Source organism: Schistocerca gregaria, chromosome 1 (assembly GCF_023897955.1).
Source record: "Schistocerca gregaria isolate iqSchGreg1 chromosome 1, iqSchGreg1.2, whole genome shotgun sequence".
Classification (NCBI taxonomy): Eukaryota; Metazoa; Arthropoda; class Insecta; order Orthoptera; family Acrididae; genus Schistocerca; species Schistocerca gregaria.
The window spans coordinates 1,097,783,856-1,097,809,254 of NC_064920.1; the positions used below are offsets into that span (position 1 = coordinate 1,097,783,856).

Genomic DNA, 25,399 nt, shown 5'->3' on the forward strand with positions numbered 1-25,399 from the left:
GTCAAGGGATAGAAAACACAATGGTTGCTGATGATAAAGAAATAACAAATATACTCAACGACAATTATATAGGTGGTAGAGAATGAAAGAAGGGTATTAGGGTATCAAAAAATCGTAAGCTACAGCATCACGTTCTTGAAACCAGTCACAATCATGCAGCATCATGTTCCTGAAACCAGTCACAAAAGATGAACTATATCACAAAATATGAACTATACAGTAACTAAAGGCCAAGAAAGAAACCAGCTGGTGGTAAGAAAATACTGAATCATGTAATGCGACTAGTAAGTGAACAAATAATCATAGCATTCATTTTCATTACATTTATTTATTCATCCAGAAATCTTGTTGTGTTATTACACATAGATGTAGGATAAGTTACATTTAACATACTTTGATACATAAATATACTTATTTTGTAGGTTTTCAGTTACATCCATAAGTATAAACAGTCTTAAGATATACATTTATATAAATTATATGCTGTACATAGCAAATCATAACTTTTTTGGTATGGTACATACAGTCATCAGATAATGATTACAGAGTAACACTATTTACATTGTGTTATCATAAGTGCAGATGAGCCATAACAATGAACTGTTATATCTGTGAATAGAGTCAAATAAGTCAGTTGAAAGTAATATTTTTAACACATGCAGTAAAATACATTACAAAAATTGTTTTAGATTACTATTCAGTGTTTCTGTAGGATTGACTTTATTTTGGATCTGAATCCATTCTGGCAAGACCTGACATTTTCAGGTAGCTTCTTGTACAGAAGTACTTCTCTGTGCCTTACACTACTGTGCTCTTTATGTAGCCGTTGATCAGCTATAAATATGTCATTCGAATGACAAGTATTATGATAGTGAACATCTGTATTTTTTGTAAATATATGGAGATTTTCATGAATAAAACACACTGTTTCATGAATATAGATACAAGGCACTGGCAAAACACTGAGCTCCTTAAAGAGATGCTTAGTGGTGGAAGGCAGGGGTACTTGTTTCATTGTCTTAATTATTCGCTTCTGCATAATAAATACATTCTTATGGGAGAAGCCCCAAAAAGGAATGCAGTATGTAATTATTGAGTGTACTAATGCAAATTAGGCACATTTTAGTGTTTTGATATCACAGATTTTATTTAAAATACTAAAAGCATATCACAAACTGTTCATTTTACTTAATAATTTATCTTTATGTATGACCCACTGTAGTGTGTCATCTATCCACACTCCAAGGAATTTTGTGGCTCTTTCTCGCTGTATGGGCACATTCTCAATCCTGATATCATCTATCACAGACGATACCTTTTGTGTCGAGTGGAAATTTAAATACACTGTTTTATCTTTATTTAAGAGAAGTTTGTTTTTGTTCAACGAGTTTACCGGACTACAATTTGTATCAGCAGTTGTGGAGTTGAGTTGATAAGGACAGTGGTTTGAAAATAGTACATTGGCGTCGTCAGCAGACATTACTGGCAGACCTTCCTGAATGCTTTGGGCCAGATCATTGATAAATATTAGAAATAAAAGGGGACCACGTGTAGAGCCTTGGGGAATACCTTGTCTTACAACATGCTCCTCTGAGCGTTTTCACCAATTTTTGATGTGATCACTACTTTCTGTACTCTGCCTGAGAGATATGACCTAAACCAGTCATTGCAATTTCCCCTAATCCCATAACATAGTAGTTTCTCCAAAAGTAATTCATGGTTGACAAGATCAAAAGCTTCAGTGAGATCAATAAACACACCTGTTGTGTGTTTTCTATCATTGAGTGCCCTATAGATTTCATTTAAAAATGATTATAATGCTCCATTTATTGATCTCCCTTTCCTAAACCCAAACTGGTGAGTACTTAGTATGCAGTTACTTTCCAAGAAATTTATAACATGGTCATATACTGATTTTTCAAGGACTTTTGATGAGCTTGATAAGACTGAGAAGGGTCTGTAGTTGTTTGCATCACTCCTTTCTCCTTTTTTAAACAGAGGAATAACTTTTGCTGCTTTAAAAAGTCTAGGAAATCGACCTGATGATAAATAGCAGTTTATTATATGTGACAGTGGTTCACACACATTATGGCAGACTCGTTTTAAAATGCAATCAGATATGCAATCAAGACCACAGGAATGTTTGTTTGGTCTCTACCTTATAATATTGCAGATTTCATTTGGTGTGACTGAGTCAACGAAAATTGATTGTGGGAATACTGCTAAATCTGAGTGATCAGTGAGTACAGGAGTCTTGATTAAAGAAGAAAACTTGGCACCAATATTTGTGAAAGGGTCATTAAATATTTCACATAATTGCTTAGGGTTAGTGATAACACCATCCTGATCTTTAATGCAGGTTATTGATTCATTTATCAATCTCCACACAGCTTTTGATTTATTACTTGAGTTGATAATGAATTGCCTATTATACATTTTCTTTGCTTCATGAATTACCTTGTTTAGAATTCTTTTATACTGCTTGAAATAGTTACGGAATACCTCACTGTCTATAGTTTTACTGTAGGCATATAGCAGTCTTATTTCTGCAAGAGGTTTTTATTCCTGGTGTTAGCCATTTATTATTGGACAGTTGAGATGTGTATTTTTTTAGTTGTAAGTTTAATTGGGAACGCCACTTCATAGCAGTGTTGCAGGATACTCATAAATTCATTAGCCTTTCTGTCAACATTGATGGCAGAATAGACACCTTTCCAGTCAGCTTTATGGAGCAGAAGTGAGAAAAGTGCTATATTATTTTTATTGCCAGTTGATCTTTTGTAAGTCTGTTGGGGAGGTTCTGTCTGTCTATTTGCATCTTGCATGGTCATATTCAGTATCAAGCAGTTGTGAACTGATATACCGTTGGAGATGTTGTCTAGTTTGCAAACAGATGACAAGTCAGTGTTAACCAAAACAGGCATCTATTGCAGAGGAACTGGTATTAGTTGTTCTAGTAGGTTTTTTTGTTTAAGTTTAACATGTTATAACATTGCAATATATTCACTATTTTCCGGGAAGCACTGGATTCTACTATGAAATCTGTATTAAAGTCTCCACATAAGATAATACTGGGATATTTTAAAATGTACTGTTGTAGTAGCATATCTAGTTTGGAGGTGAATATTTGTATGTTACCATCAGGTGGTCTGTAGATAAATATAGCTAAAAGCTTAATAGATTTAACTTCTACTCTGACGTGTTTAAAATGCTTTTCCTGAAGGGAGCAAACAGCTCTGACAGAGACTGAATTTTTCCAGAAAAGTTAAAGTTAAGCAGGGTTATGCCAGAGTACAAGAAAGGGGGTTAACAATGAACCTGAAAACAACAGATGGCTTTCCCTGCTATCAAGTTTCTCAAAACTGCTGGAAATGCTATGAATAACAGATTAGTTGTTTATCTGGCAAACGCAACATCATTGTACCATCACAGCATCTTTTCAGAAAGAGTGAATATACATAATCAGCATTTGCCAAACACACAGAAAATGTTATATGGTCTTTAGATGAAAAAAGTTGTATCTTCATTTCTGTACCTCTTCATAGCATTTGCCATCATCACCACAAGCAATACTGACACACAATTGGAAAGCTGTGGCACTCAAGGCAAACAGGAGAGTGGATACAGTCATACTTTTACAACAGCAAACAGTATGTATGTGAAGGAAACACATGCCAGTCAGAAGCAGGTTGATTACAGTTCAATCTGTTCATAAATGATACAGTTGTTGAAGAGAGAGCGAAGAAAGTATTGCGATTGTTCAGTTTCTCCTGGCGTATTTCTTGCTCGAAAAGTCCACGGGTGTACTGCCGGTCCATAGTGTCCAACGAGCACAATATTTCAGCAATCAGACATGTCAACATCGTCAGGTGCGTCCGGGCACAATATTTCGGTGATCAGACATGTCGCCATCATCAGCTGCACTGACGTACCTGACGATGGCGACATGTCTGAGTGCCGAAGTATTGTGCCCGTTGGACACTATGGACCGGCAGTACACCCGTGGACTATTCGAGGAAGAAAATATTGTATGTGGATGACTTGACATTGCTGAACAGTGACCAAAATGTGGAATGGATTGAGAAAAGAGTATATATTTCTGCAAGTGTAACAGCCTAATGGCCCATGGAAAATAAACTGGTTTAAAACTGGACAATCTGCAGTGCTCAGAAAGAAAGATAAGTCTGAGCACATGGACTTAGAGGTGGATGAAAAAGGCTAGAAGAAGTAGATTCCACTAGATTCTTAACCATTGACATTGATAATGAGCTGAAATGAAAACAGCATATTAATTCAGCCTGTAAGAAATTCAGATCCATTATATTCAAAATGAAGTAGCTACCACAATGCACAAAGAGCTTCTGTGCACAGTAACACTATGAACTCTCTAAGCTGTAGTTGCAGAGTGGGGTGACTGTGCAGGGGGAAACCAAGCATTCAAGAAACAGAAAAAGTGTTCATGTTCCAAAAAATGTGAATTCAGATCATTTTAGAAAGCAGGTCATCTGAGAGATTAAAACTGTCTTGCCAAACCGAGACTCAAACTCGGGACCTTTGCCTTTCGCTGGCAAGTGCTCTACCACTTGAGCTTCCCAAGCATGACTCATGCCCCGTTCTCACAGCTTCTATTCTGCCAGTACCTCATCTCCTACCTTCCAAACTTCACTGAAGATCTCCTGCGAACCTGGCAGATCTAGCACTCCTGGCAGATCTAGCAGTCCTGGAAGAAAGGATATTGTGGAGACATGGCTGGGGAGGTTTCCAGAATGAGATTTTCACTCTACAGCGGAGTGTGCACTGAAGCTCTGAGCACTCTCATTCAGGTCTTCTGAAATATTCACAAACTGCTTTAAAACTTATATTGGTTGGGGAGTGAGATATATGGAGCAATTATACATAAGCCATACCAAAAATTGTCTGCCCAGATATATCCTTAAGCATACATGCATTCTAAAACATTAAATAACTGTTAATCTCTCAGTTTTAGAGTGCAGCTTGGTAATTTACCTTTTCTTCCCAACAACATCACTGTGACTGCAGCAGTTATTCTTTTTTCGAGTTGGTTTCTTCTCTGAAGAGCTGAATTTTAAAACACAAGTCATCACATCAGGAGAAGGAAATTAGGACATACATCAGTAGTAGAATGAAAAGCTTGTGACTCCCACATATTAGAACTTTTACTTAACACAATACTGAGATAACTCAATTATATACGTCTTTCTCGTATCAGCTCAGAAAACTGACATGGTGTAAAAAAAATTTACATAAAATAATTGCTTTTTATGTTCTCTAATTGTCTGTCAGAGTAGACATAATCATACATCTCTACAATACCTTGCCGTACAGGGAGAGCCCGAATATTTATTTATACGTGTAGGCCATTTAAAGAACCTACACAAAATCTAGGTATGGTTTCTTAATTTTTGTGTCTTGTACATATGTAAAACAAACACACAAATCACCATAGATAGTTCAGAGTGGATTGTTTTTTAGAAAGGAAATAAGGAAAGGAGATAAGGATCTTTATTGTCTTAATAAATCATACAATCGCCATTGATCTTTATTTTACAATTGCCATTACCAACTTTCGCCGATATAAAGAGGTACTCATCAGCATTTAATTTCTTCTTTCTAGTACTCAAAACAAATGGCATGCTTGGAACTAGATTACCATAAGGCTGTTTAGCCAACAGTCCTGTAGTCTCAGAAATACTCCATGTCTTCCAAGTCAGAATGTTAGCATCAGGAAAAGCTTCAAGGCCACCATAATCTGCTTGATTGCCCCACACAACAGCAAGTGTGAGCCAAGTAATACCTCCAAACACTGCTTGTACATCACAGGTAAAGTTCAGATGGAGTCCATGAAATGCATTCGGACCTCCAATCAACTGCTGTTTATTAAATTGACCAGCAAGGTCAATATCAATTGCCTTCAAACTGCGATAGACAGGTACACTGCGCCGCCAGCGACGACGCCATGCACGTCGCAGAGGAAGAACAAGCATATACCTCAGCAACCAATGCCAGTACTTAGGTATTAAGTTACTAAGAAATCAACCTAAAAACCTATGTCTGCCACTAACTACCTGGTGCAAAATGAATCATACAGTGTTCCAGATTCCTGCCCACAATTTCTCTTTAAACACTTTAATTAAGGCATTGCCTATGCTTCAGTGACAGTACTATTCTGATATGATCTGAGCCTACTTGGTAAGTGTATTTTATTGATAACATTTAATTATTTGTTTGTATACAGTCTTCAATATGATGGCTTTTGCAAATTTCAGATACATGTATGTCTTAATATTATAGGTAGCAGTACATCACAATCTTTACCCATATTAGTGCAACAAGAATCATTAATTTACTGTAAACTATAAATTATGTACTTCATAAAATTGTCAACTTCCTTATGTCTCGTCTGCATATACATTATTTTTCAACACTGGCCTCTAACTCTGCAGGATAGAATTTTGTTTGTTTGCTGTCCATATAGCAAATGGTTTCCAGACGTTTCACAGATTTTAGTTCACATATATAAAGGTTTAGTTAGTATGTGAAAATCAGAAATTATCATTTTCGTGTTACAAAAACAAACTTACGCTATACACACCAAAAGTGGCTGGGAAACATTGTACCACTACTAGTCATTTCATTCCCTTTCCTGTTCCATTCACAAATAGATGAAAAAACAACTATCTGTATATCTCTCTACAACATCCAATGTCTCTTGCCTTGTCTTCATGTTCCTTAGACAAAATGTACACTGGTGGCAGTAGAATCTCTCTGCAGTCAGCTGCAACTGACAATTCACTAAACTTTCTCAAGAGTGTTCATGAAAAATAATGTCATTCTCCCTCCACAGATACCCATTTAAGTTCACTAAGCATCTCCATAAGTGGTGATCGAACCTACTGGTAACAAATGTAAGCACACCTCTGAATTGCTTTGATGTCTTTCGTTGATCCAACCTGGTATCCCAACTGAGCTACACTTCCCTAAAACTCTCCCAACAAACTGAAGTTGAGCATTGACATGCTCATTCCATTCCATATCGCTTTGCAGTATTATGCCCACATATTTAACCAACATGATTGTTTCAAGCAGCACACTTCTAACGCTATATTTGAACGTTACAGGATTGATTATCCTATTCATCTGCATTAACTTACATTTTACTACATTTAGAACAAGTTGCCATTTATCACACCAACTAAAAATTTTGTTTAAGTATTGGGTTCTGCAGTCACTGTCAACAGAATCCTTCTTGGTATGTGACTATTGTAAATATGTAAAATTCTCTGACACTTCAGCCACTGCCACAAATCGTCTTCCTCGGGGCGTTTTGCTGACTCAGCCAAACCAACATCCTGAGGAAAATCATTTGCAAAAGTGGCCAATATGTTGGAGAATTTTACATATTGATGATGCAGCCACACAACAAGAAGAATTTTATTGACAGCAGAAATTTTATCTAAGTCATCCTGCATCCTCCTGTAGTCACTCACTGACATCGTCCCATACACCACAGCATCATCAGCCACAGGTTGGCTGCTTACCCTGTCCATCAGATCATTTAGGTATACACACAATAAGAGCAGTCCTGTCACATTTCTCTGGGATACTCCGGACAATATCCTTATTATGATGAACTGTGTTACTTAAGAAGCCTTCGAGCCACTCGCATATCTGAGAAACTAATCGGTATGCTCAGACTTTCGTTCAAGTCTGCAGCATGCCACAATGTTAAATGCTTCCCAGAACTCTAGAAATAGGGAATCTGCCTGTTGTCCTTAATCCATTGTTTGTAGGATATCATGTGAGAAAAGTGCCAGCCAAGTTTTGCACAAGTTATGCGTTGATGTTCAATAAGTGAATATAAACATCTTTCCATTAAAAATTTGTTTAGTTTTGATTCAAACTGTTTTTTGTTAATAGTTTTCAGGGAGTTGGAGGAGATTAGCGTTTAACATCCCATCGACAATGAGGGGATTAGAGATGCACCCCCAGCTTTGATCACAGAAAGATGGAGAATAAAAGTGGCCGTGCCCTTATGAAGGAACCGACCCAGTAACTGCCTTAAGTGTTTTAGGGAAATCATGAAAACATAAATCAGGTTGGCCAGAAATGGGTTTGAACTGTCATCCTCCCAAATGCAAGTCCACTGTGCTAACCACTGTGCTACCCCACTTGGTTAGTTTTCAGGGGCTCTGGTAGCTTATAACCATATCAACCCCTTAACGTATGGACTAGTCTGTCGTTTTCACTTTAGTTCTTAGTTACCTTCGGACCTGGTGGTGCACTCGTGTATTACAACAATTACTTCAGTTTCCTGGGTGACAAAAACGATGTAACTGATCTATAGAAGTACAACGAATATGTGGTAAAGCGCCCATTTTTATGGAAACTTCATGGCAAGAATTGTTACAGCTTAATCGACATGTTATTCTTAACCATCTTTTTTGTAGCAGCTGTAATCTGTTAAGCTGTATGTCTGCTGCCCAACCCCATATCTCTACGCAATAGCTAAGATAGGGGTTGATTGACCCCTAATACACAGCTTTCAAGGTGTGGATTTGCACCATTCTGAACAGCTGGCTAAAACAGATACTGGTCACTACTGACTTTACTACACACAGCATTAACATGATTAATCCAAAGATTTGAGTCCAGGTGGCCACCTAGGACTTTACAGCAGTTTGTTTCCACTGTCTTTTCCCACATACATAGTTTCTGCACGAGTGCTGTGAACTGCTAGTTGCAAATAATAGCATCTGGTATTTACTTACACTGATCCTTAATCCACGAGCATGGAAATATTTCTATTCCAATACCCTTCATTAGTTACCACAAATTTCACTTCCTCACAGCCTTCGCCATATAAAAAAACTGAGGTGCCGTCAAGCGTAATATGTGCGTTTACGGATGTACATATGCCAGCAACAGGAAAGTGCAGGAATGAAACCTCAGGGGACTCTGTACCATTGTTTCGCTTGTGAATTTGAAAGTTTGAACTTCATCATCAATTAGATATTTAAGTTTGTTACACCTCCTTTGGCTGAAACAGCATACTTCATGGAAAAACTGATAACAGCAGTTGCCTTGCTTAAGTCTTTCCTAAATCCATGCTGTGATTTGGTAAGTATTTCGGGGTCTTAAGAACACTATGCATTGGGCAGGATGACGGTTTCAAATATTTTGCTAAACGTGGAGATTAGTGATATCAGTTTACAATTTTAAACTAGTTCTTACCTACCTTTTTTAATAGACTGGCTGAATTACACTTATTTTTGAGCACTTGCCTACATACTTCCACTAATACTACATTTAATAAGATAATTAAGCAGCTAGCCATTTCATTGGCCTGATTCTTTTAACACCACATGCAAGAGAGTCCCATCCATCTGTTTGCTGTTTACCTTTCACATTTCATGAAATATATATTGTGCCGTGACTCAATCTGCAGTTCTGTAATGGGAAGTGGTTCGTCAAAAGGAGAGTTAAGAGCTTATTGAACAAATTAAATTACATACTCCCATGGACCATGGATCTTGTCACTGGTGGGGAGGCCTGTGTGCCCCAGCAATACAGATAGCTGTACCGTTTGTACAATCACAGTGGAGAGCACTCTCTTGCAAGGCCCGACAAAAGTGTCATTCTGAAGAGGCGCAGCAGCCTTTCCAGTAGTTGCAGGAGCAACAATATGGATGATTGGCTGATCTGGCCTTGCAACATTAACCGTAACGGCCTTGCTGTGCTGGCACTGCAAATGACAAAGCAAGGGGGAAACTACAGCCATTTTTCCCAAGGGTATGCAGCTTTACAGTATGGCGATTTGATCATGGCGACCTCTTGGGTAAAATATTCCAGAGGTAAAATAGTCCCCTATTTGGATCTTCAGGTGGGAACTACTCAGGAGGACATCATTATTAAGAGAAAGAAAACTGGCGTTCTACGGGTCGGAGCACGTAATATCAGATCCCTTAATCGGGCAGGTAGGTTAGAAAATTTAAAAAGGGAAACGAAAAGGTTAAACCTAGATATAGTGGGAATTAGTGAAGTTCGGTGGAAGGAGGAACAAGACTTCTGGTCAGGTGACTACAGGGTTATAAACACAATATCAAATAGGGGTAATGCAGGAGTAGGTTTAATAATGAGTAGGAATAATGAGTAGGAATAATGAGTAGGAATAATGAGTAGGAATAATGAGTAGGAATAATGAGTAGGAATAATGAGTAGGAATAATGAGTAGGAATAATGAGTAGGAATAATGAGTAGGAATAATGAGTAGGAATAATGAGTAGGAATAATGAGTAGGAATAATGAGTAGGAATAATGAGTAGGAATAATGAGTAGGAATAATGAGTAGGAATAATGAGTAGGAATAATGAGTAGGAATAATGAGTAGGAATAATGAGTAGGAATAATGAGTAGGAATAATGAGTAGGAATAATGAGTAGGAATAATGAGTAGGAATAATGAGTAGCATAGTGAAGGCATTATTGTGGCCAAGATAGATACGAAGCCCACACCTACTACAGTAGTACAGGTTTATATGCCAACTAGCTCCGCAGATGATGAAATTGATGGAATGTATGATGAGATAAAAGAAATTATTCAGATAGTGAAGGGAGACGAAAATTAATAGTCATGGGGGACTAATTCGACAGCAGGAAAAGGAAGAGAAGGAAAAGAAGTAGATGAACATGGAATGGGGGCAAGAAATGAAAGAGAAAGCTGTCTGGTAGAATTTTGCACAGAGCATAACTTAATCACAGCTAACACTTGATTTATGACTCATGAAAGAAAGCTGTATACGAGGAAGAGGCCTGGAGACACTGGAAGGTTTCAGATACATTATATAATGGTAAGACAGAGATATGGGAACCAGATTTTAAATTTTAAGACATTCCCAGGGGCAGACGTGGACTGACTAAAATATATTGGTTACGAACTGTAGATTAAAACTGAAGAAACTACAAAAAAGTGGGAATTTAGGAAGATGAGACCTGTATAAAATGAAAGAATTGAAGGCTGTAGAGAGTCTGATAGAGAGCATTGGGTAACAATTCACAAGAAAGGGGGAAAGAAATACAGTAGAAAAATGGGTAGCTTTGAGAGATGAAATAGAGAAGGCAGTAGAGGATCAAGTAAGTGGAAACAAGGGCTAGTAGAAACTTTGGTAACAGTGGATATATTGAATTTAATTGATGAAAGGAAAAAATACGAAAATGCAGTAAATAGAGGAAGCAAAAAGGAATACGAACGTCTCAAAAATGAGATCGATAGGAAGTGCAAAATGGCTCAGCAGGGACGGCTAGAGGACAAATGTAAGGATGTATAGGCATGTATCATTAGAGGTAAGATAGATACTGCCTACAGGAAAATTAAAGAGACCTTTGTAGAAAAGAGAAACACCTGGATGAATATCAAGAGCTCAAATGGAAAATGCGACCTACGCAGAGAAGGGGAAGCAGAAAGATGGAAGGAGTATGTAGAGGGTCTATACAAGGGTGATGTACTTGAGGGAAATAATATGGATATGGAAGAAGACGTACATGAAGGTGAAATGGGAGATACGATACTGAGTGAAGAGTTTGATAGAGCACTGAAAGGCCTAAGTCGAAACAAGGCCCTGGGAGTAGACATTTCATTAGAACTACTGACAGCCTTGGGAGAGCCAGTCCTGACAAAACTCTACCATTTGGTGAGCAAGATGTTTGAGACAGGCAAAATACCACCAGACTTGAAGAAAAATATAGTAATTCCAACTCCAAAGAAAACAAGTGTTGACTGGTATGAAAATTACCAAAGTATCAGCTTAGTAAGTCACAGCTGCAAAATACTAACACGAATTCTTCACAAACGAATGGAAAAACTGGTAGAAGCCAACCTCACGGAAGATCAGATTGGATTCCATAGAAATGTTGGAACACCTGAGGCAATACTGATCGTATGACTTACCTTAGAAGATAGATTAAGCAAAGACAAACCTATGTTTTAGTGTTCGTAGACTTAGAGAAAGCTTTTGACAATGTTGACTGCAATACTCTCTCTGAAATTCTGAATGTGATAGAGGTCAAATCAGGGAGCAAAAGGCTATTTAAAATTTGTACAAAAATAAGATGGCAGAGTCAAGGGACATGAAAGGGAAGCAGTGGTTAAGAATGGAGTGAGACAGGGCTGTAGCCCATCTCAAGAATAGAGGAGACATGGTTGTAGCCTATCTCCAATGTTATCCAATCTGTATATTGAGCAAGCAGTAAAGGAAACAAAAGAAAACTTGAGTAGGAATTAAAATCCATGGAGAAGAAATAAAAACTCTGAGGTTTCCCGATGGCATCGTAATTATGTCAGACAGCAAAGGACCTGAAAGAGCAGTTTAACAGAATGGACAGCGGCTTGAGAAGAGGATCTAAGATGAACATCACCAAAAACAAAATGAGGATACTGAAATGAAGTGATGCTGAAGGAATTAGATTAGGAAATGAGACACTTAAGGTAGATGAGTTTTGCTATTTTGGGAGCAAAATAATTGATGAACGAAGTAGAGAGGCTATAAACTAGACTGGCAATGGCAAGAAAAGAGTTCCTAAAAAAGAAATTTGTTAACATCGGGTATAAGTGTCAGGAAGTCATTTCTGAAAGTATTTGTATGGAGTGTAGCCATGTATGGAAGTGAAACATGGATGGTAACTAGTTTACACAAGAAGAGAATGAAAGCTTTTGAAATGTGGTGCTACAAAAGAATGCTGAAGATTAGATGGGTAGATCACGTAACTAATGAGGAAGTACTGAATAGAATTGGGGAGAAGAATTTGAGGCTCTAGTTTACTAGAAGTGATCAGTTGGCAGAACACATTCTGAGGCATCAAGGTATCACCAATTTATTATTGGAGGGAAGTGTGGAGGGTAAAAATTGTACAGGGCAACCAAGGGATGAATACACTAAGCAGATTCAAAAAGATGTAGGTTGCAGTCGTTATTCAGAGATGAAGAGGTCCGTGCACTTGCCCAGAATAGAATAGCATGTAGAGCTGCATCAAACCAGTCTCTGGACTGAAGACAGTTTCTGCATATGTATCTTTCACTATGTGGCCTTCACACTTATTGCTTACTTTACAACTTGCTTGTGGTTTTATAGTGTTTATTGATTAGTCTCCAGGCTGCTTGACCTATGAAGGCCATGTTTTATTGCATCATTATTTCTCTGTTTCCTGAAGTATAAAAGTTAGCTTTGTTTCTCTACATATACAGTCAAAGTCGTATACATTTTGCTGTAACTTTATTAGGCTAGGTAATCCTCTAGGTTTGACAGCATATATAGCTTCACTTCCATTTATTCACAAAGTTGGGTCCAAGAACAGTCACAAATGCACCTTGTAAGCCTTCACAAAACAATAATACTCCACTTAAGTCTGCACAACTGCATTAAAACTGTCTGCAACTACTTTAACAATTTTCCTCTTATTAGGTAATATCTCTATCTGATTTCAGTGATTTCCATGGAATGGTCTGATTAAGCCAAGTGCTGGCTTTCCATATACTTGATGGTCATTCATTATATTAATGGGATTCCTAACATTTTCATGGAAAAGAAAACTAAATGACTTTAAAAGCCATGACATCATCAAGGTGCAGTACTTTGTTCTGTTAGCAGCTGTTTCGATTATAACTTCAGTTATTCTGCACCTCTCTCTTTTGGATGAACTGAATAACTCAATTTTCTATACATTACAGCAACACCTCAGTGTTGTCACAAATAAACTATTGTTTATACTCTCAACCCTTTGCATTTTGAAGTTGAAAGCTGACAACAGGGCCAACTGCTGTTGGGGACCTTCTTTCACAAACTAAACTAGTATGGGGAGCATGCTCAGCAATGTGCATGATATCCTTAATTTTATAACGATGCTTACCCTCACTAGGTATACTGCCTAAGGGAACACACCAAGTATCCTGTAACAGAAGTATTTGACAGTAAGTTCTGAAAGTCCAGTCACTCCCTCTTTTTTTTCAGATGGTGGACAAAAGTACTTGTACTATGGAAGAATGTGTTCTGGCACATGCATGGGCTAATGAACATGCAGTACACACCAGTAAGTACCTCATAGGGCTGTAATTCTTTGCTGGAGCAGTGAATCAACATAGTTACTGACAGTTGGCTTCAACAAGATGGAGCTCCCACGCAATAAGCTCTACGTGTTCGAGACTTCTTGGATGAAGTGTTACCCCAGAGGTGGGTAGGGAGAGGATCAGTGCCTGTGCCAGCTCCGATCAAGTGGCTTCCAAAGGACTGACATTATGTGACAATTCCCTGCAGAGAATAAATAAGCATGTCACAAAATAATGACAGCACGTAACTGACATATTTATGAAATTGTTATGGAGGCTTCACAGGAATTCACACTGCCTACACTTCACAAAATTTCACACCAGACCTGGCACCGTATCATTTTGTGCCACAACTAAGATGGTACCCAACATAAAATATCAATGTTTATCACACATCTGCTATAACGTGTTCAAAATAAACACACACAAACAAAGAAGAGGGGCGGACCAGACTGTCAGCCTCTGACTGCACAAATGGTATCAAACAGTGAAATAAACCTTCCATTATTAGATTATTTTTTTCCAAGATCATAAATCACAGTTGACATAATGGAGCCCTACACTTGAAACAAAAATAGTGAGTTATCTAGTGTAACTTCCAAACAATTCTACACCAGTTTTGGCATTAGTAGTTCCTTGCTGGTGCACACAGATAATCAATAGTAAGACAACACTAATTCTATAAAAGGCTGATGAAATAGTCTATTTGAAATATTGTAAACAAAAGGGTCTCTGGGTAAGAACTTGCAAAAATTGTATTTCATGTGCAGAACCAGGTATAGGTATAGTCAGAGGTAATGAACTCAATATCTCAAAATTGTGTTTCACTCAAATTTTCTCAAGAACTGCCAGTGATGTTTAAGCACAATCAAAAACATGGTGTACTGCTAATGGGGCAAGAAAATATGACTAATGGTTCAAATTATTTCACAGATTTACAAAAATCTGACCATCCTTGTGGTATAAAAGCAGCAAGAAAAGAAACAGGCTGCTGTCAAATATCATGGATAAGGGGCAAACAAAGAGGTTTATAGCCATTCGATATAGTCCATCATCCACAAATTTGTTTGCACTGCTGGTCACTTAACACTGACTTCTAGTCAACAGAAACAAAGTTCTGGCTTAGAATCAGTTGAATCATTAAGGAACACAAGGAATATGTCAAAACATTTTATGAAGCAAAGTTAGAACCATTTCTTCTACAGGAAACAGTTGAAATAAATGTTACTGACAGTGACTCACTGTCAGTCACACCATGAGAAACGCAGATATCAAGTCACCATTTAGCAGCAGGATGTGGGGAAAACAAAGAACTGGGTGTGCCACATTTTTTTAGAAAAGTGTATGAACCACTCTGAGCATCAAAAGAGGGACAAAGACTAGTGAATTGGAATGAACTTTTGCTTGAGGAAATTGACACACCCTTTCAGAAGGAGAAATATTTAGCTATAAGGCTACATAAAAAACAGGTTACCATCAGCTCATCTACCACTGAGGAAGCACTTATTGCCGCAAACAATGCTTGAAAGAATCACCTTGGTATCTTATTCAAATAACGGAAAATGAAACTCTTACCGGTTCTTTAGTCAACGTATGAGTTACAAAGATCTCAGATTTCCCCAACACACTGAATTTATTAAAATGCAGATTCAACAAATCACAGTTGGTTTTTTTATTCCTTTTAATAACTTCAACTGAACAACAGAATGCATCGAAATAATGCATGTTCTGCATTTAATCAAAGAGTTCTTTGGTTTGAAATAGACCATTTACAAGTAATAGTTAACACTCCCACAGTAGTAGTAGTAGAACAAGGAAAGGAAACTGATTGTAAATGATGATAGCACCTAAGAGCAATGTGCTTATTCAGCCACAATAAATCACTTTATACCATGTATGAGTGCTCTATTCTATGTTAAGGTATAGATATCAACAGGCAAAGTACTAAAAATTTAAATATGCAAGGCCACAGATTTGAACATTTCTACAAACAAAAAAGTAACTTTCATGTGCAGTAAACAATATGATTGAATTCAATATTAACTGAATATCACAACCACAATTAACATGTGTAAAAATTTCCCTAGACTGCATCCCTGCCTACGTTAAAGACATGCCACATTACATCCACCATAATATTTGGACTCTCGGATTTAAGTTCCTAGCACCCTGAAAATTTTGTATAACAGAATGAATCAGCTAGCTGATGCTGTGAGTGCAGCCTTTTTTCAAATGACAACTTACATGTTGCTTTAACCCTCTGGAACTTCATAATTTTCACGAGCATGGCTCAACTAGTATATGTCCAGATAGAAACAGCACTAGCTTACATCTTTTAATCTAGTAAATTAATGAGAATGTTTTCACTGCATAGCTCCTGTTCATGTGCTATTAGCTTTTTTCCAAATAAAATATTTTCTTAACTCTGGAAATGCTGTACATTACTACCAATACTTGCCACACAGCATTATAACACTGCTAATTTCCACATAGTTAGAACTAACCCCTGAAACTACGTACTGTGATAATTCAACAAGCAGCTAGTTGAACCTAACTTCAGCACTATAGTCAGTTTCATGTTCCACAGATAATTTGCACAAGACATGGAATTCCACTCACTACCTTTTTACACATTATAATAAACTATGCAGGTGCTTTCAAAGAGAAACTGTTTTAAAATGTCAGCCAGACATTTTATATCACTGGGTACGTGATCAAAAACTTTGGCTGCAGCACTATGCACCTCTCAGCTAGACTACCTTAAAGTGGCATAATGAACATTATTCCTCCCATCATCTTTAAGTACATTGCTGTATTACCTACAACACACTACAATGGAATAAATATACCATGAAGCAGTACTCATCATTCCAAACTCTCATCTATGATACAATTGTTGGTGGGCACCACATTCTTACCACACATTTTCAGGCAAGGAAGACTTAATGAGTTAACCCATACTATTATTCCACAACATTGTAAATATGTCAAATGTAAGCTTACTGATTTCTTCCCCCAATATTTGCAACAGTTCTTAAAAGCAAATGTGGCTGAACTAATATTTTAGGAATGCAAAAATGTGGTTTTCCGGAGCAAATTATCAATTTGGACTCGTCAGGATTTGAAGTTTCCACCCTATTGATTATTTCCCCACCATGTGCTAACACTGTTAGTTCTAAATGTGCTTAACTGAATACAGTGGCGTCTTTCTAAAATTGAGGGTGAAAGCATATGCCAGACACCAGTGATACCTTTAAGACCTTTGTTTACTGTTTTCTGTTGCTGTACATGTGCTTGCATTAATGATACAAGTGTCACCCATTGACATAAAAGGGACAGTATAGAGGGTTAATGTAGTTTCATATGTTGTAATATTAAAGTACAGGATACAAACAGAAACTGAGTAATTTAGAAACAGCAGCTAAACCATAACCATGCTAACACATTTGACTCCATTCCACACTACTACACTCAATTCAATCTACAAAACGCAATGGTAGTTTTAGATGAATGCAATAAGCAAAAGTGCCCATACACTACCTTCAAAAAAGCATTAACCATTCACAACACCCACATTGAATTAGGAACAGCATTTTTGTCAAAGCCACCACCTCCCAATAACAGCTCAGTTCAAAATCAACCGTTACTATTGCAGAACAGATTGATAAAGTCAACAGTGACCACATACAGAACCCCTTTTATCTAATTCCCAACTTCCTAATATTTCATGAAATTAGGTAGTATTGCCATTTTTAGTTTATACTTTAAGACTTCAAGCAACCTCATGGCATACAGCTTTTTAAATGTATTTAATCAAAAATCCTTTTCAGTTTCAGCTTTGCTACTCCCACAATGCATATGTATGAAACAATACTTACGTGTACATACCCTCAGATGAACTTCACAGGTTTTTTCTACACATACTTTCCCCTGACCACACAATCCTTGCAGTGCACAGCCAGAATTTATACAAAAAGCCAAAGGTTAGCAGCTATTACAAGAGTTGCCATAAAAATAGCACAAAAGTTAGGCCCTTTCTTCAAGTCCACTTCCTGCCAACAATTCCCTTCTCACATAATACCAACTGGCCACAACAATTTGTCTAAATTTAATCTTTCTTACATCCACAGAGCAGACAGAAGTTGCCTCACCAAAATATTACCATTCAATATGTCACTAGCAACACACTGCTCTCCACAACAAACATAATACTGACACTCCACAATTCACTGTAATTGTTATAATTAGAATACGAAACTGATTTGTATATTGTTACAAGGAATATTGTGCACCTCTAATTACACTGAGGATATTTTTGGCTAAATCAAGACTTCCAAGTAAACCACATTTAAATTTCAATCACCAGTGAAACCACATTTTCCAAACAATGCTATGCACAACTAGAAAAGTTGTTAAGTACTTGGGATTAGACAAAGAAACAAAGAAAATTTTATATGAAATGAATATATTTTCTACATATTTAATACTTAATGTCAAAAATATGTTTATGGCGAATGATATCTAAAACTAATGAATGCTTAACATTAATGTTGTGACTGTATCAATAAATTTAAGACATTTCAAAAACATTTAAAATAACTATACCCCTAACATCAACTTCACTCAATTAGTGAAACGTGCCCAGAATTTGCTGTTGTGTTTTAACATTGTCATAGAAGTAGTCTTTAATGTAATGAATAACTTTTAAATGCAAATGAACAGTCTTCAACGTCTGACCACATTCTTGAAATTCCACAATTTCATGCAAAGTTCAGTCACTGCTTTCTTATTGAAACTAGTGTCCTCACATAACACCACATTACACATTATGCTGGCTTCTGTGAACCCTTCTTGCCAATAAGAGATTTGTGGATGTGTGGTATAACACCTGGAATGAAAAGGTTTTTTTATCAATTGCATGATTAACTTTAGAGGATGATGTGAAACAGTATTATTGGACACTAAAGGATATATAAACCTATGAAACTGAATTAAACTACCAACATTGTTCAAACACAGTATCTAGTACACACATTTACATCTTAAGTGTAATCATCAAGGGCATGTAAAGTGTTGAGCACCCTGTACACCCTTATCCCAGCAACCGAAGTGCTATGCATCAGCCAAAAATATTTATCTGAAGCAGCTCTATACCCACAATGGGTATACTCTTTGTTGGGAACAAGTAGTTGTGCAAATTTACAATTCCAAGTACTAAATATCTCAAAGCAAAATTCATCCTTTTCAACATAAAAGGAATTTGTTAACGAATATTAGTACATTACTTTCCATATAATCATCAATGTTATTGTTCCATTCTTGCAATAGGTATACCTAACAGATTCCATATTTAATCAACCCATCCAAAATATCTGCAGAAAACTTGGCTAACCTGAGAATCCATTCGCCTAATATACAAACAGATCACATGCTTGTGTGTGCTCACCATGCTACCATAGCATTAAGTTATCAGATAGCAATATTAGTGAACTTTAAATCCGCAACATTTTCACAGCCCAGTTACTATCAAGTATGCGACTACACACTGCACATCCCCACAAAGCAAGAACAAATTTCTTTTCACAACGATAATTATGCCGGCACAAGGCCAGTTCATAACAGTTTAACTGTAGCGTTGCTTTCCATTTTCAGTAACCACAAGCACCACTCACGGCATCCTTACACAAAGTTGTACCTTTAAAAACATACAAACTTCACTACGAACTAGTAAACAATCCCATTACGCGATTGTGTGTATATTGTACAAGATCTAAGTAAATACAACACTAATTTTAATGTAGCACTTACCACCACCCGCGATGGTAGCTTTAATTAAGCTATCCAGCTCTTCATCTCCTCTGATAGCTAACTGGAGATGACGAGGAGTTATACGTTTCACTTTCAAATCCTTCGATGCATTGCCGGCTAACTCCAGGACCTGTATCAAAATATTTACAATTAAAATAAACATAAAAATCAACATACTAACAGCACGGAAAATCGCGCCAAAATTTGAAGGGTCCCAACCGTTCATATTTTGTAAACACACGCATTCAAAGACACGACAATGACAGACTTTCTGTGATCTATTTCCAATAAGACAAGGTTAGATACTTACCCAGAAACTTCACCATTATATAAACTACGGCCTATTTCAACAAACAACGGATCCTTGATTACGTCTTCCAAAGTCTATGCAGCCATTTTGTAACTCACCTCCGCGGTCAAATATTCCAAGATAGCTGCGCTATAAACAGCTGCCGTTGCTCCAACGCGGCCGTGGCTTGTTGTCCTGTTCTTCAAATGTCTGTGTATTCTTCCGACAGGAAACTATGAACAGAGAAAAAAAAGAATGCGTTCACTGCGGAGCCAACATAACGCACGGTTAGCACTAGACAAAACATTGATTTTTCTGCCAAAGAAAAATATAATTTCACAATAAAGGCAAGTCTTATTATGGAGGGAAGACAAAACTATTATTTTTCATTTATCAACAGAAACAACAGTACCTGTAATCCTGCCCTTGCTGACCGCGAAACAGCCTTCGCCTTCGCTTTACCGGAGTCTTTACCAGCTTTTCCACCAGCCTAGAAATTCACGAAAATGAGGTTAATTTTCGTAGTAAGTCATTCAAACTTCGCCAGTTGCTAGAAGAAACCTTGAAGTTTCTAATTTTGGCACAATTGAACACCACCGACTCGTATTTACCACAAAAACTTATCTGTACTCACCATTGCTAACGTATCTCCAATGCCGTTTGCTACCAACGCTATGCCTACCCGCCAAACGAATCTACTGGTGAAAGTATGAAAGCAGCCACGTGATTCAGCTCAGCCAATAGCAAGGAAGTGTACAGGCGGGAAGCCCGCCATCTATCGATCATGTTGCTAGAAGCATGGTTGGGACTCAACATGATGTTGGCAACATGGCGAAGCAAGGAAATAAAATTTTAAATGTAAAATTTTTGTACATTAGTTTATTCACTTAATTTCAATAATGTTATATCAGAAATTGTACCGCAGCCGAATATTCTTTTCATTGGTCAAAAAACCTAAGAATAATTGTTGTCAATAATAAAGTTTCTGCTTCGTGGGTTTTTGAATCGCTCTGAAAGTTAATTTGCATCGTTCGCCATTGATGATCGGTGGCTAAGGAATAAGAATATTATGGTCCTTGAAACGCAACGACGTCTTTTAAATTATGAAGAATAACGTCTATGTAGCGCAGAAGAACCAAATTGTCTCGTTCCACAAAGCGTTTATTTTAATTAAGAGTACTGTGGAAGTTGGGAACCTGAAAGATTTTCTCTGCCAGCTGGATACCAACACCTATATTCCCAGATGGCGTTAACGGCGTTAGAATCACGTGTCTCGGTTTAGTGGGCGTCTGTGTAATGTGTATGAGGAGTTGGATAGCAGTTGCACAATTCTGTGTAGTGGACTGGGAAAGCTTTACATATTCATTTCTGCTAATTTGTGGAAGAGATTCTATGTTATCACATTTTTTTCTTCGTTCATCTTAAAGATAGGTTCAGAAACAAACGTAGAGTGCGAAGTATAATTATTCCCAACCAAATTAGTCTCAAACTCTGCTGTTTTGTTAAGTCAACAAAAACGAATAATTGCACAAACCAACCCCCCCCCCCCCCCCCCCCCCCCGTTGTTGTCCGGTAGCAATGTACGTATTTCACGGACTGTGAGCAGAAAATTGACCCTCACTGCATTGAGACCTGGCATATTTAAAATAAACTGCGACGTACCATCGTGTTCTTGTTGCCGTTACTAAGCGATGAATCGTGTTAGAGAGCAACCATGATTAGGTACTCAGACACGCTAATGAAAAACACCACAATTACGCCACTAAATGTAACGTAGATTGGAAACAACGGTACTGAAATGCTCCGCCTCATTGTTAAATCTCCATGGATTATTCAAACAGGGCACACTTAAAAAGTAACATCAATCACATAGCAATTTGATGAATTAGAACAACGACATTGGTGATATAAAATATTGATCAGAGTAATTAGGCAAGTAACAAACAGATGATTTTACATTGCTACAGACTGTTATTGCTATCTCCTTGACGCCCTAGAGTGACGACAATATGTGGAAACAGTGGATTTAAACAAACTATTATTACATATGATATTTAGTAACAATAGTTTCTCATTGAGGATCTAACAATAGAGGAATGCTAGTGGTATGACAGATGTGGGAAGAGAAACAATTTTGTCATGGTACAGTAACAAGTTAGTAATTATGGGTGGCATCAAGTAGTATGATACGAAAAGAAACTTGCAGAAGCTATTAATTTCTTGTGTAAATGTAATAAAATGACTTTACTGTGCATTGGCCTCGCGGAAGGACGAGGCAGATGGGAGACACACACACTTCAGGATCATCCAAAAGCGTTAACAAAGCAACTTTGATCATACTCTACAGTAACAGGGCAGAGTTTAAAGAAAGTTATCTTTGTGGTTAATTAAATGCCCCTCACCGCATAATGTTTAAAACATAGTTCATCACAATAATACTTTACTAGGCATGACACTATTTGGGGAAGGGTGGGAAGAAGTGGTAGCTGACAGCAAATAATAGTTTGATGGTAAAGTTGCACAGAAACTCCACTTTTCTTACCCTATCCTTCCCCCAAGTAATTGCTTTCCTCCTAATTTACTGGTTAACTATAGATGCAGTAACTACACATAGCATTAACCAATAAGTGATAGTTTATTGTCAGTGCAGTGTACTGGTTACGTTTCTAGCAATTGCTTCCCATTCGTTAATGTATTCCTTGACTCATTCCAAACTTACACTTTGTGACAGCATATAAGAAAAGCAAGGAATGAATGTCCTTTGCAGTCTTCTGTCCTGAGGCAACATGCAGTTACATCGAAATCACCATTACACTTTTAAGTAACTTGGCATAAGCAGTACCTTGCATATTTTGGCAATTCAGTATTTTTAAAATCTGTTTAGTTATTTGCATATTGTGTAGAACATGTTCATTGTTTACGTGTAGGGGGTGAAACATCCCTGAGAATATTTCTGTGGCCATATGCTGATCTCACTATTTTGTGTCTGATACTTCCTATTTTGTGAGGATATAGGGAGAATCACTGAAAAGCCACCCAGAGCCCCTGTCAGGGAAGACTTCTCGGATAGGATGAGAAGGAAAGACCAAACTAGAGTAATAAATTAATCATAGTACTTTGTTTATAGAAGAAAACCACAGATCTGATGGGGTATATTTGTATGAAAATGTAAAATAAAAACAGGTACTTTCACTTCAGTTTATTAAATACAGCTTAAGCCTACATTCTGAATTATAGCATGAACATTAGTAATCTCATTTCATCTTGATTGTAAATCCATTGTCCCTTATGAGAACGTACATAAATACAGTAGGGTGTTGTTTTTTTCTCCCCTCCCCAACATACTACAGATATCTCGGGTAAGAAGCACAGGAGAATAGGTTGCATATTATGATGCTGGTGTTGGTTGAATGTAAAATAATCATGTGCATGAAGTGGAGGAATGACATTATAAATGTTTCTATCAGTTTCCTGAATAATGTGTGTTTCTGACAGTAGGGAGTTGGCTCAGAATATATCAGCCTATGATGACACTGATGGAAATAATGGGTAATTGCATCATAGCTGTTTGAACATTATTCTCACAGTAAACATTAATCTTCTGTGGGATATATGGCTTCTCTTCTGTTCTCAGCCCAAAAAAAACTGTTTTGATGGATGTAATTGGATGGGAAGTACAATAGAATAGAGTTTACAAAGAGTATTTCTATGATGATACAGAGTTTCTAGAATTGTGGAGAAGGACAACTATATAAATTTGAGATCTGAGTTGAATTTATAAAATTTCAAGTTAAGCATTAGTCTGAAGACAACAATAAAAATCAATTACACACACTGTTGTAATAAGTTTACTTGTAAAATGTAAAGTTTCATGGCTGGAGCCATGGTGTGAACTGGACATTCAAACAAACTACGATCCCCCTTGAAAAAGTCCTCCACAGATGGGTATGAAACTTTGGGTTTTAAGGTGAAATCTGTGTGACCACAGCATAATAGCCCAGAACATTTTAATAATTTTACTTACTTGTAAGTCCAGCTATGTTCACAATAGCTGATCAAATTGCCATGACTCAGTATCTACACATGTGTGGCATTGTTGTACACCCACTGAAACAATCTTGCAATTGTTTGTACAGTGTCACAGCTAGTAAGAATTACTGCCATGACATAATCTTCAGTCCCGACAGGTGCCTCGTGCACAAGACACTCCACGAGCAGAAATTAATGGTGTCAGATCAAGTGAATTAGCTGGCTACAAAATGACCATCATTTCATGTCCCTCTTCACAGATCAAAATTGGTCATCAGTGATTAAAAATACAATGATCCAAATGGTGATTTTCATTCATTATATCAATGGAGGTCACAGTTGCCCTTGTCATGGCTTCAGTTGAGAGACAATGCCAAAAGCCATTAGAATTTAAATCACGGACTTTCTGTAAATGGTATAGGTGTAGCTGCTGTGTCAACATTATGTTCCACGCAGTACTTTGCGCAACTCTTCTTTCAAGGCAAAGAGTTCATATAGGTCATTGTCTCCTCAGTTCTTGTGTTGCAGAACTGCTCGCTCTGTTTCTCTTAATAGCAGGGACAGTCTTGAAAGCATGGTGTGCATCAGATGGTTCCTGTGTGTGTGCTTGGCCTTAAAACCTGCTCCTCCTTATCTGTTGTTACATTTGCTCACCCATACACAAAAGTCATGTCACTTACATACATAACCAGGTAAAATTCCATTTCACCAAAGCTGTTCATGTGTACCCTCAACTTCTAAATACAGACTCCACAATTACAGACCTTGACACTAGGACTGACTGTGCCAGTATACACTTCACACCATCAAACACTAAGCATTTTATGCCTCTTTACAGGCATGGCTGGTGCTCAGTATCTGTTCTATTTGACAAGTACTGATCTGTGCCCATATTCTAGATTTTCTATTAAGCACAATGTCTGTTGTTCACCTGCAGTTCTGCTCCAAAATACAATTTACACATATCATAGGTTGTGATGGTAGCTCAAACACATTAGACCACCTCCAGCCTTCTGCATGCTATTCTAATGATAGAAGTCTGCCTGTAATATCATCATCAGTTTGTTTATGCTAGTTTGAGATGATTAACTGTTCCCATGAAAACATACAAGAATGAAAATGTCTGTCTGTACCTGTTCATACAAAGTACTTGGATAG

The 25,399-nt window shown here is 37.4% G+C and overlaps 1 protein-coding gene across 1 annotated transcript; it reads right to left on the reverse strand.

Moving 5' to 3' along the window:
* Nucleotides 1–18,563: 18,563 nt before the first annotated feature.
* LOC126282271 (histone H2A.V) lies at nucleotides 18,564–21,826 on the reverse strand. The gene is made up of 5 exons (XM_049981886.1): nucleotides 20,847–21,826; nucleotides 20,625–20,702; nucleotides 20,332–20,445; nucleotides 19,924–20,053; nucleotides 18,564–19,003 (listed from the first exon to the last, which is right to left on the reverse strand). The coding sequence occupies exons 1-5, from the start codon at nucleotides 20,847–20,849 to the stop codon at nucleotides 18,942–18,944; spliced, it is 387 nt and encodes a 128-aa protein (XP_049837843.1). The 5' UTR covers nucleotides 20,850–21,826; the 3' UTR covers nucleotides 18,564–18,941.
* Between the last annotated feature and the right edge of the window lie 3,573 nt (nucleotides 21,827–25,399).

Coding starts and splice junctions, on each gene's coding strand:
- LOC126282271 (XM_049981886.1), bottom strand. Junction 20,446..20,624: donor CAGCAAGGGCAGGATTACAG/GTACTGTTGTTT, acceptor CTCTGTTCATAG/TTTCCTGTCGGAAGAATACA. Junction 20,054..20,331: donor TGGAATATTTGACCGCGGAG/GTGAGTTACAAA, acceptor ATTTTGATACAG/GTCCTGGAGTTAGCCGGCAA.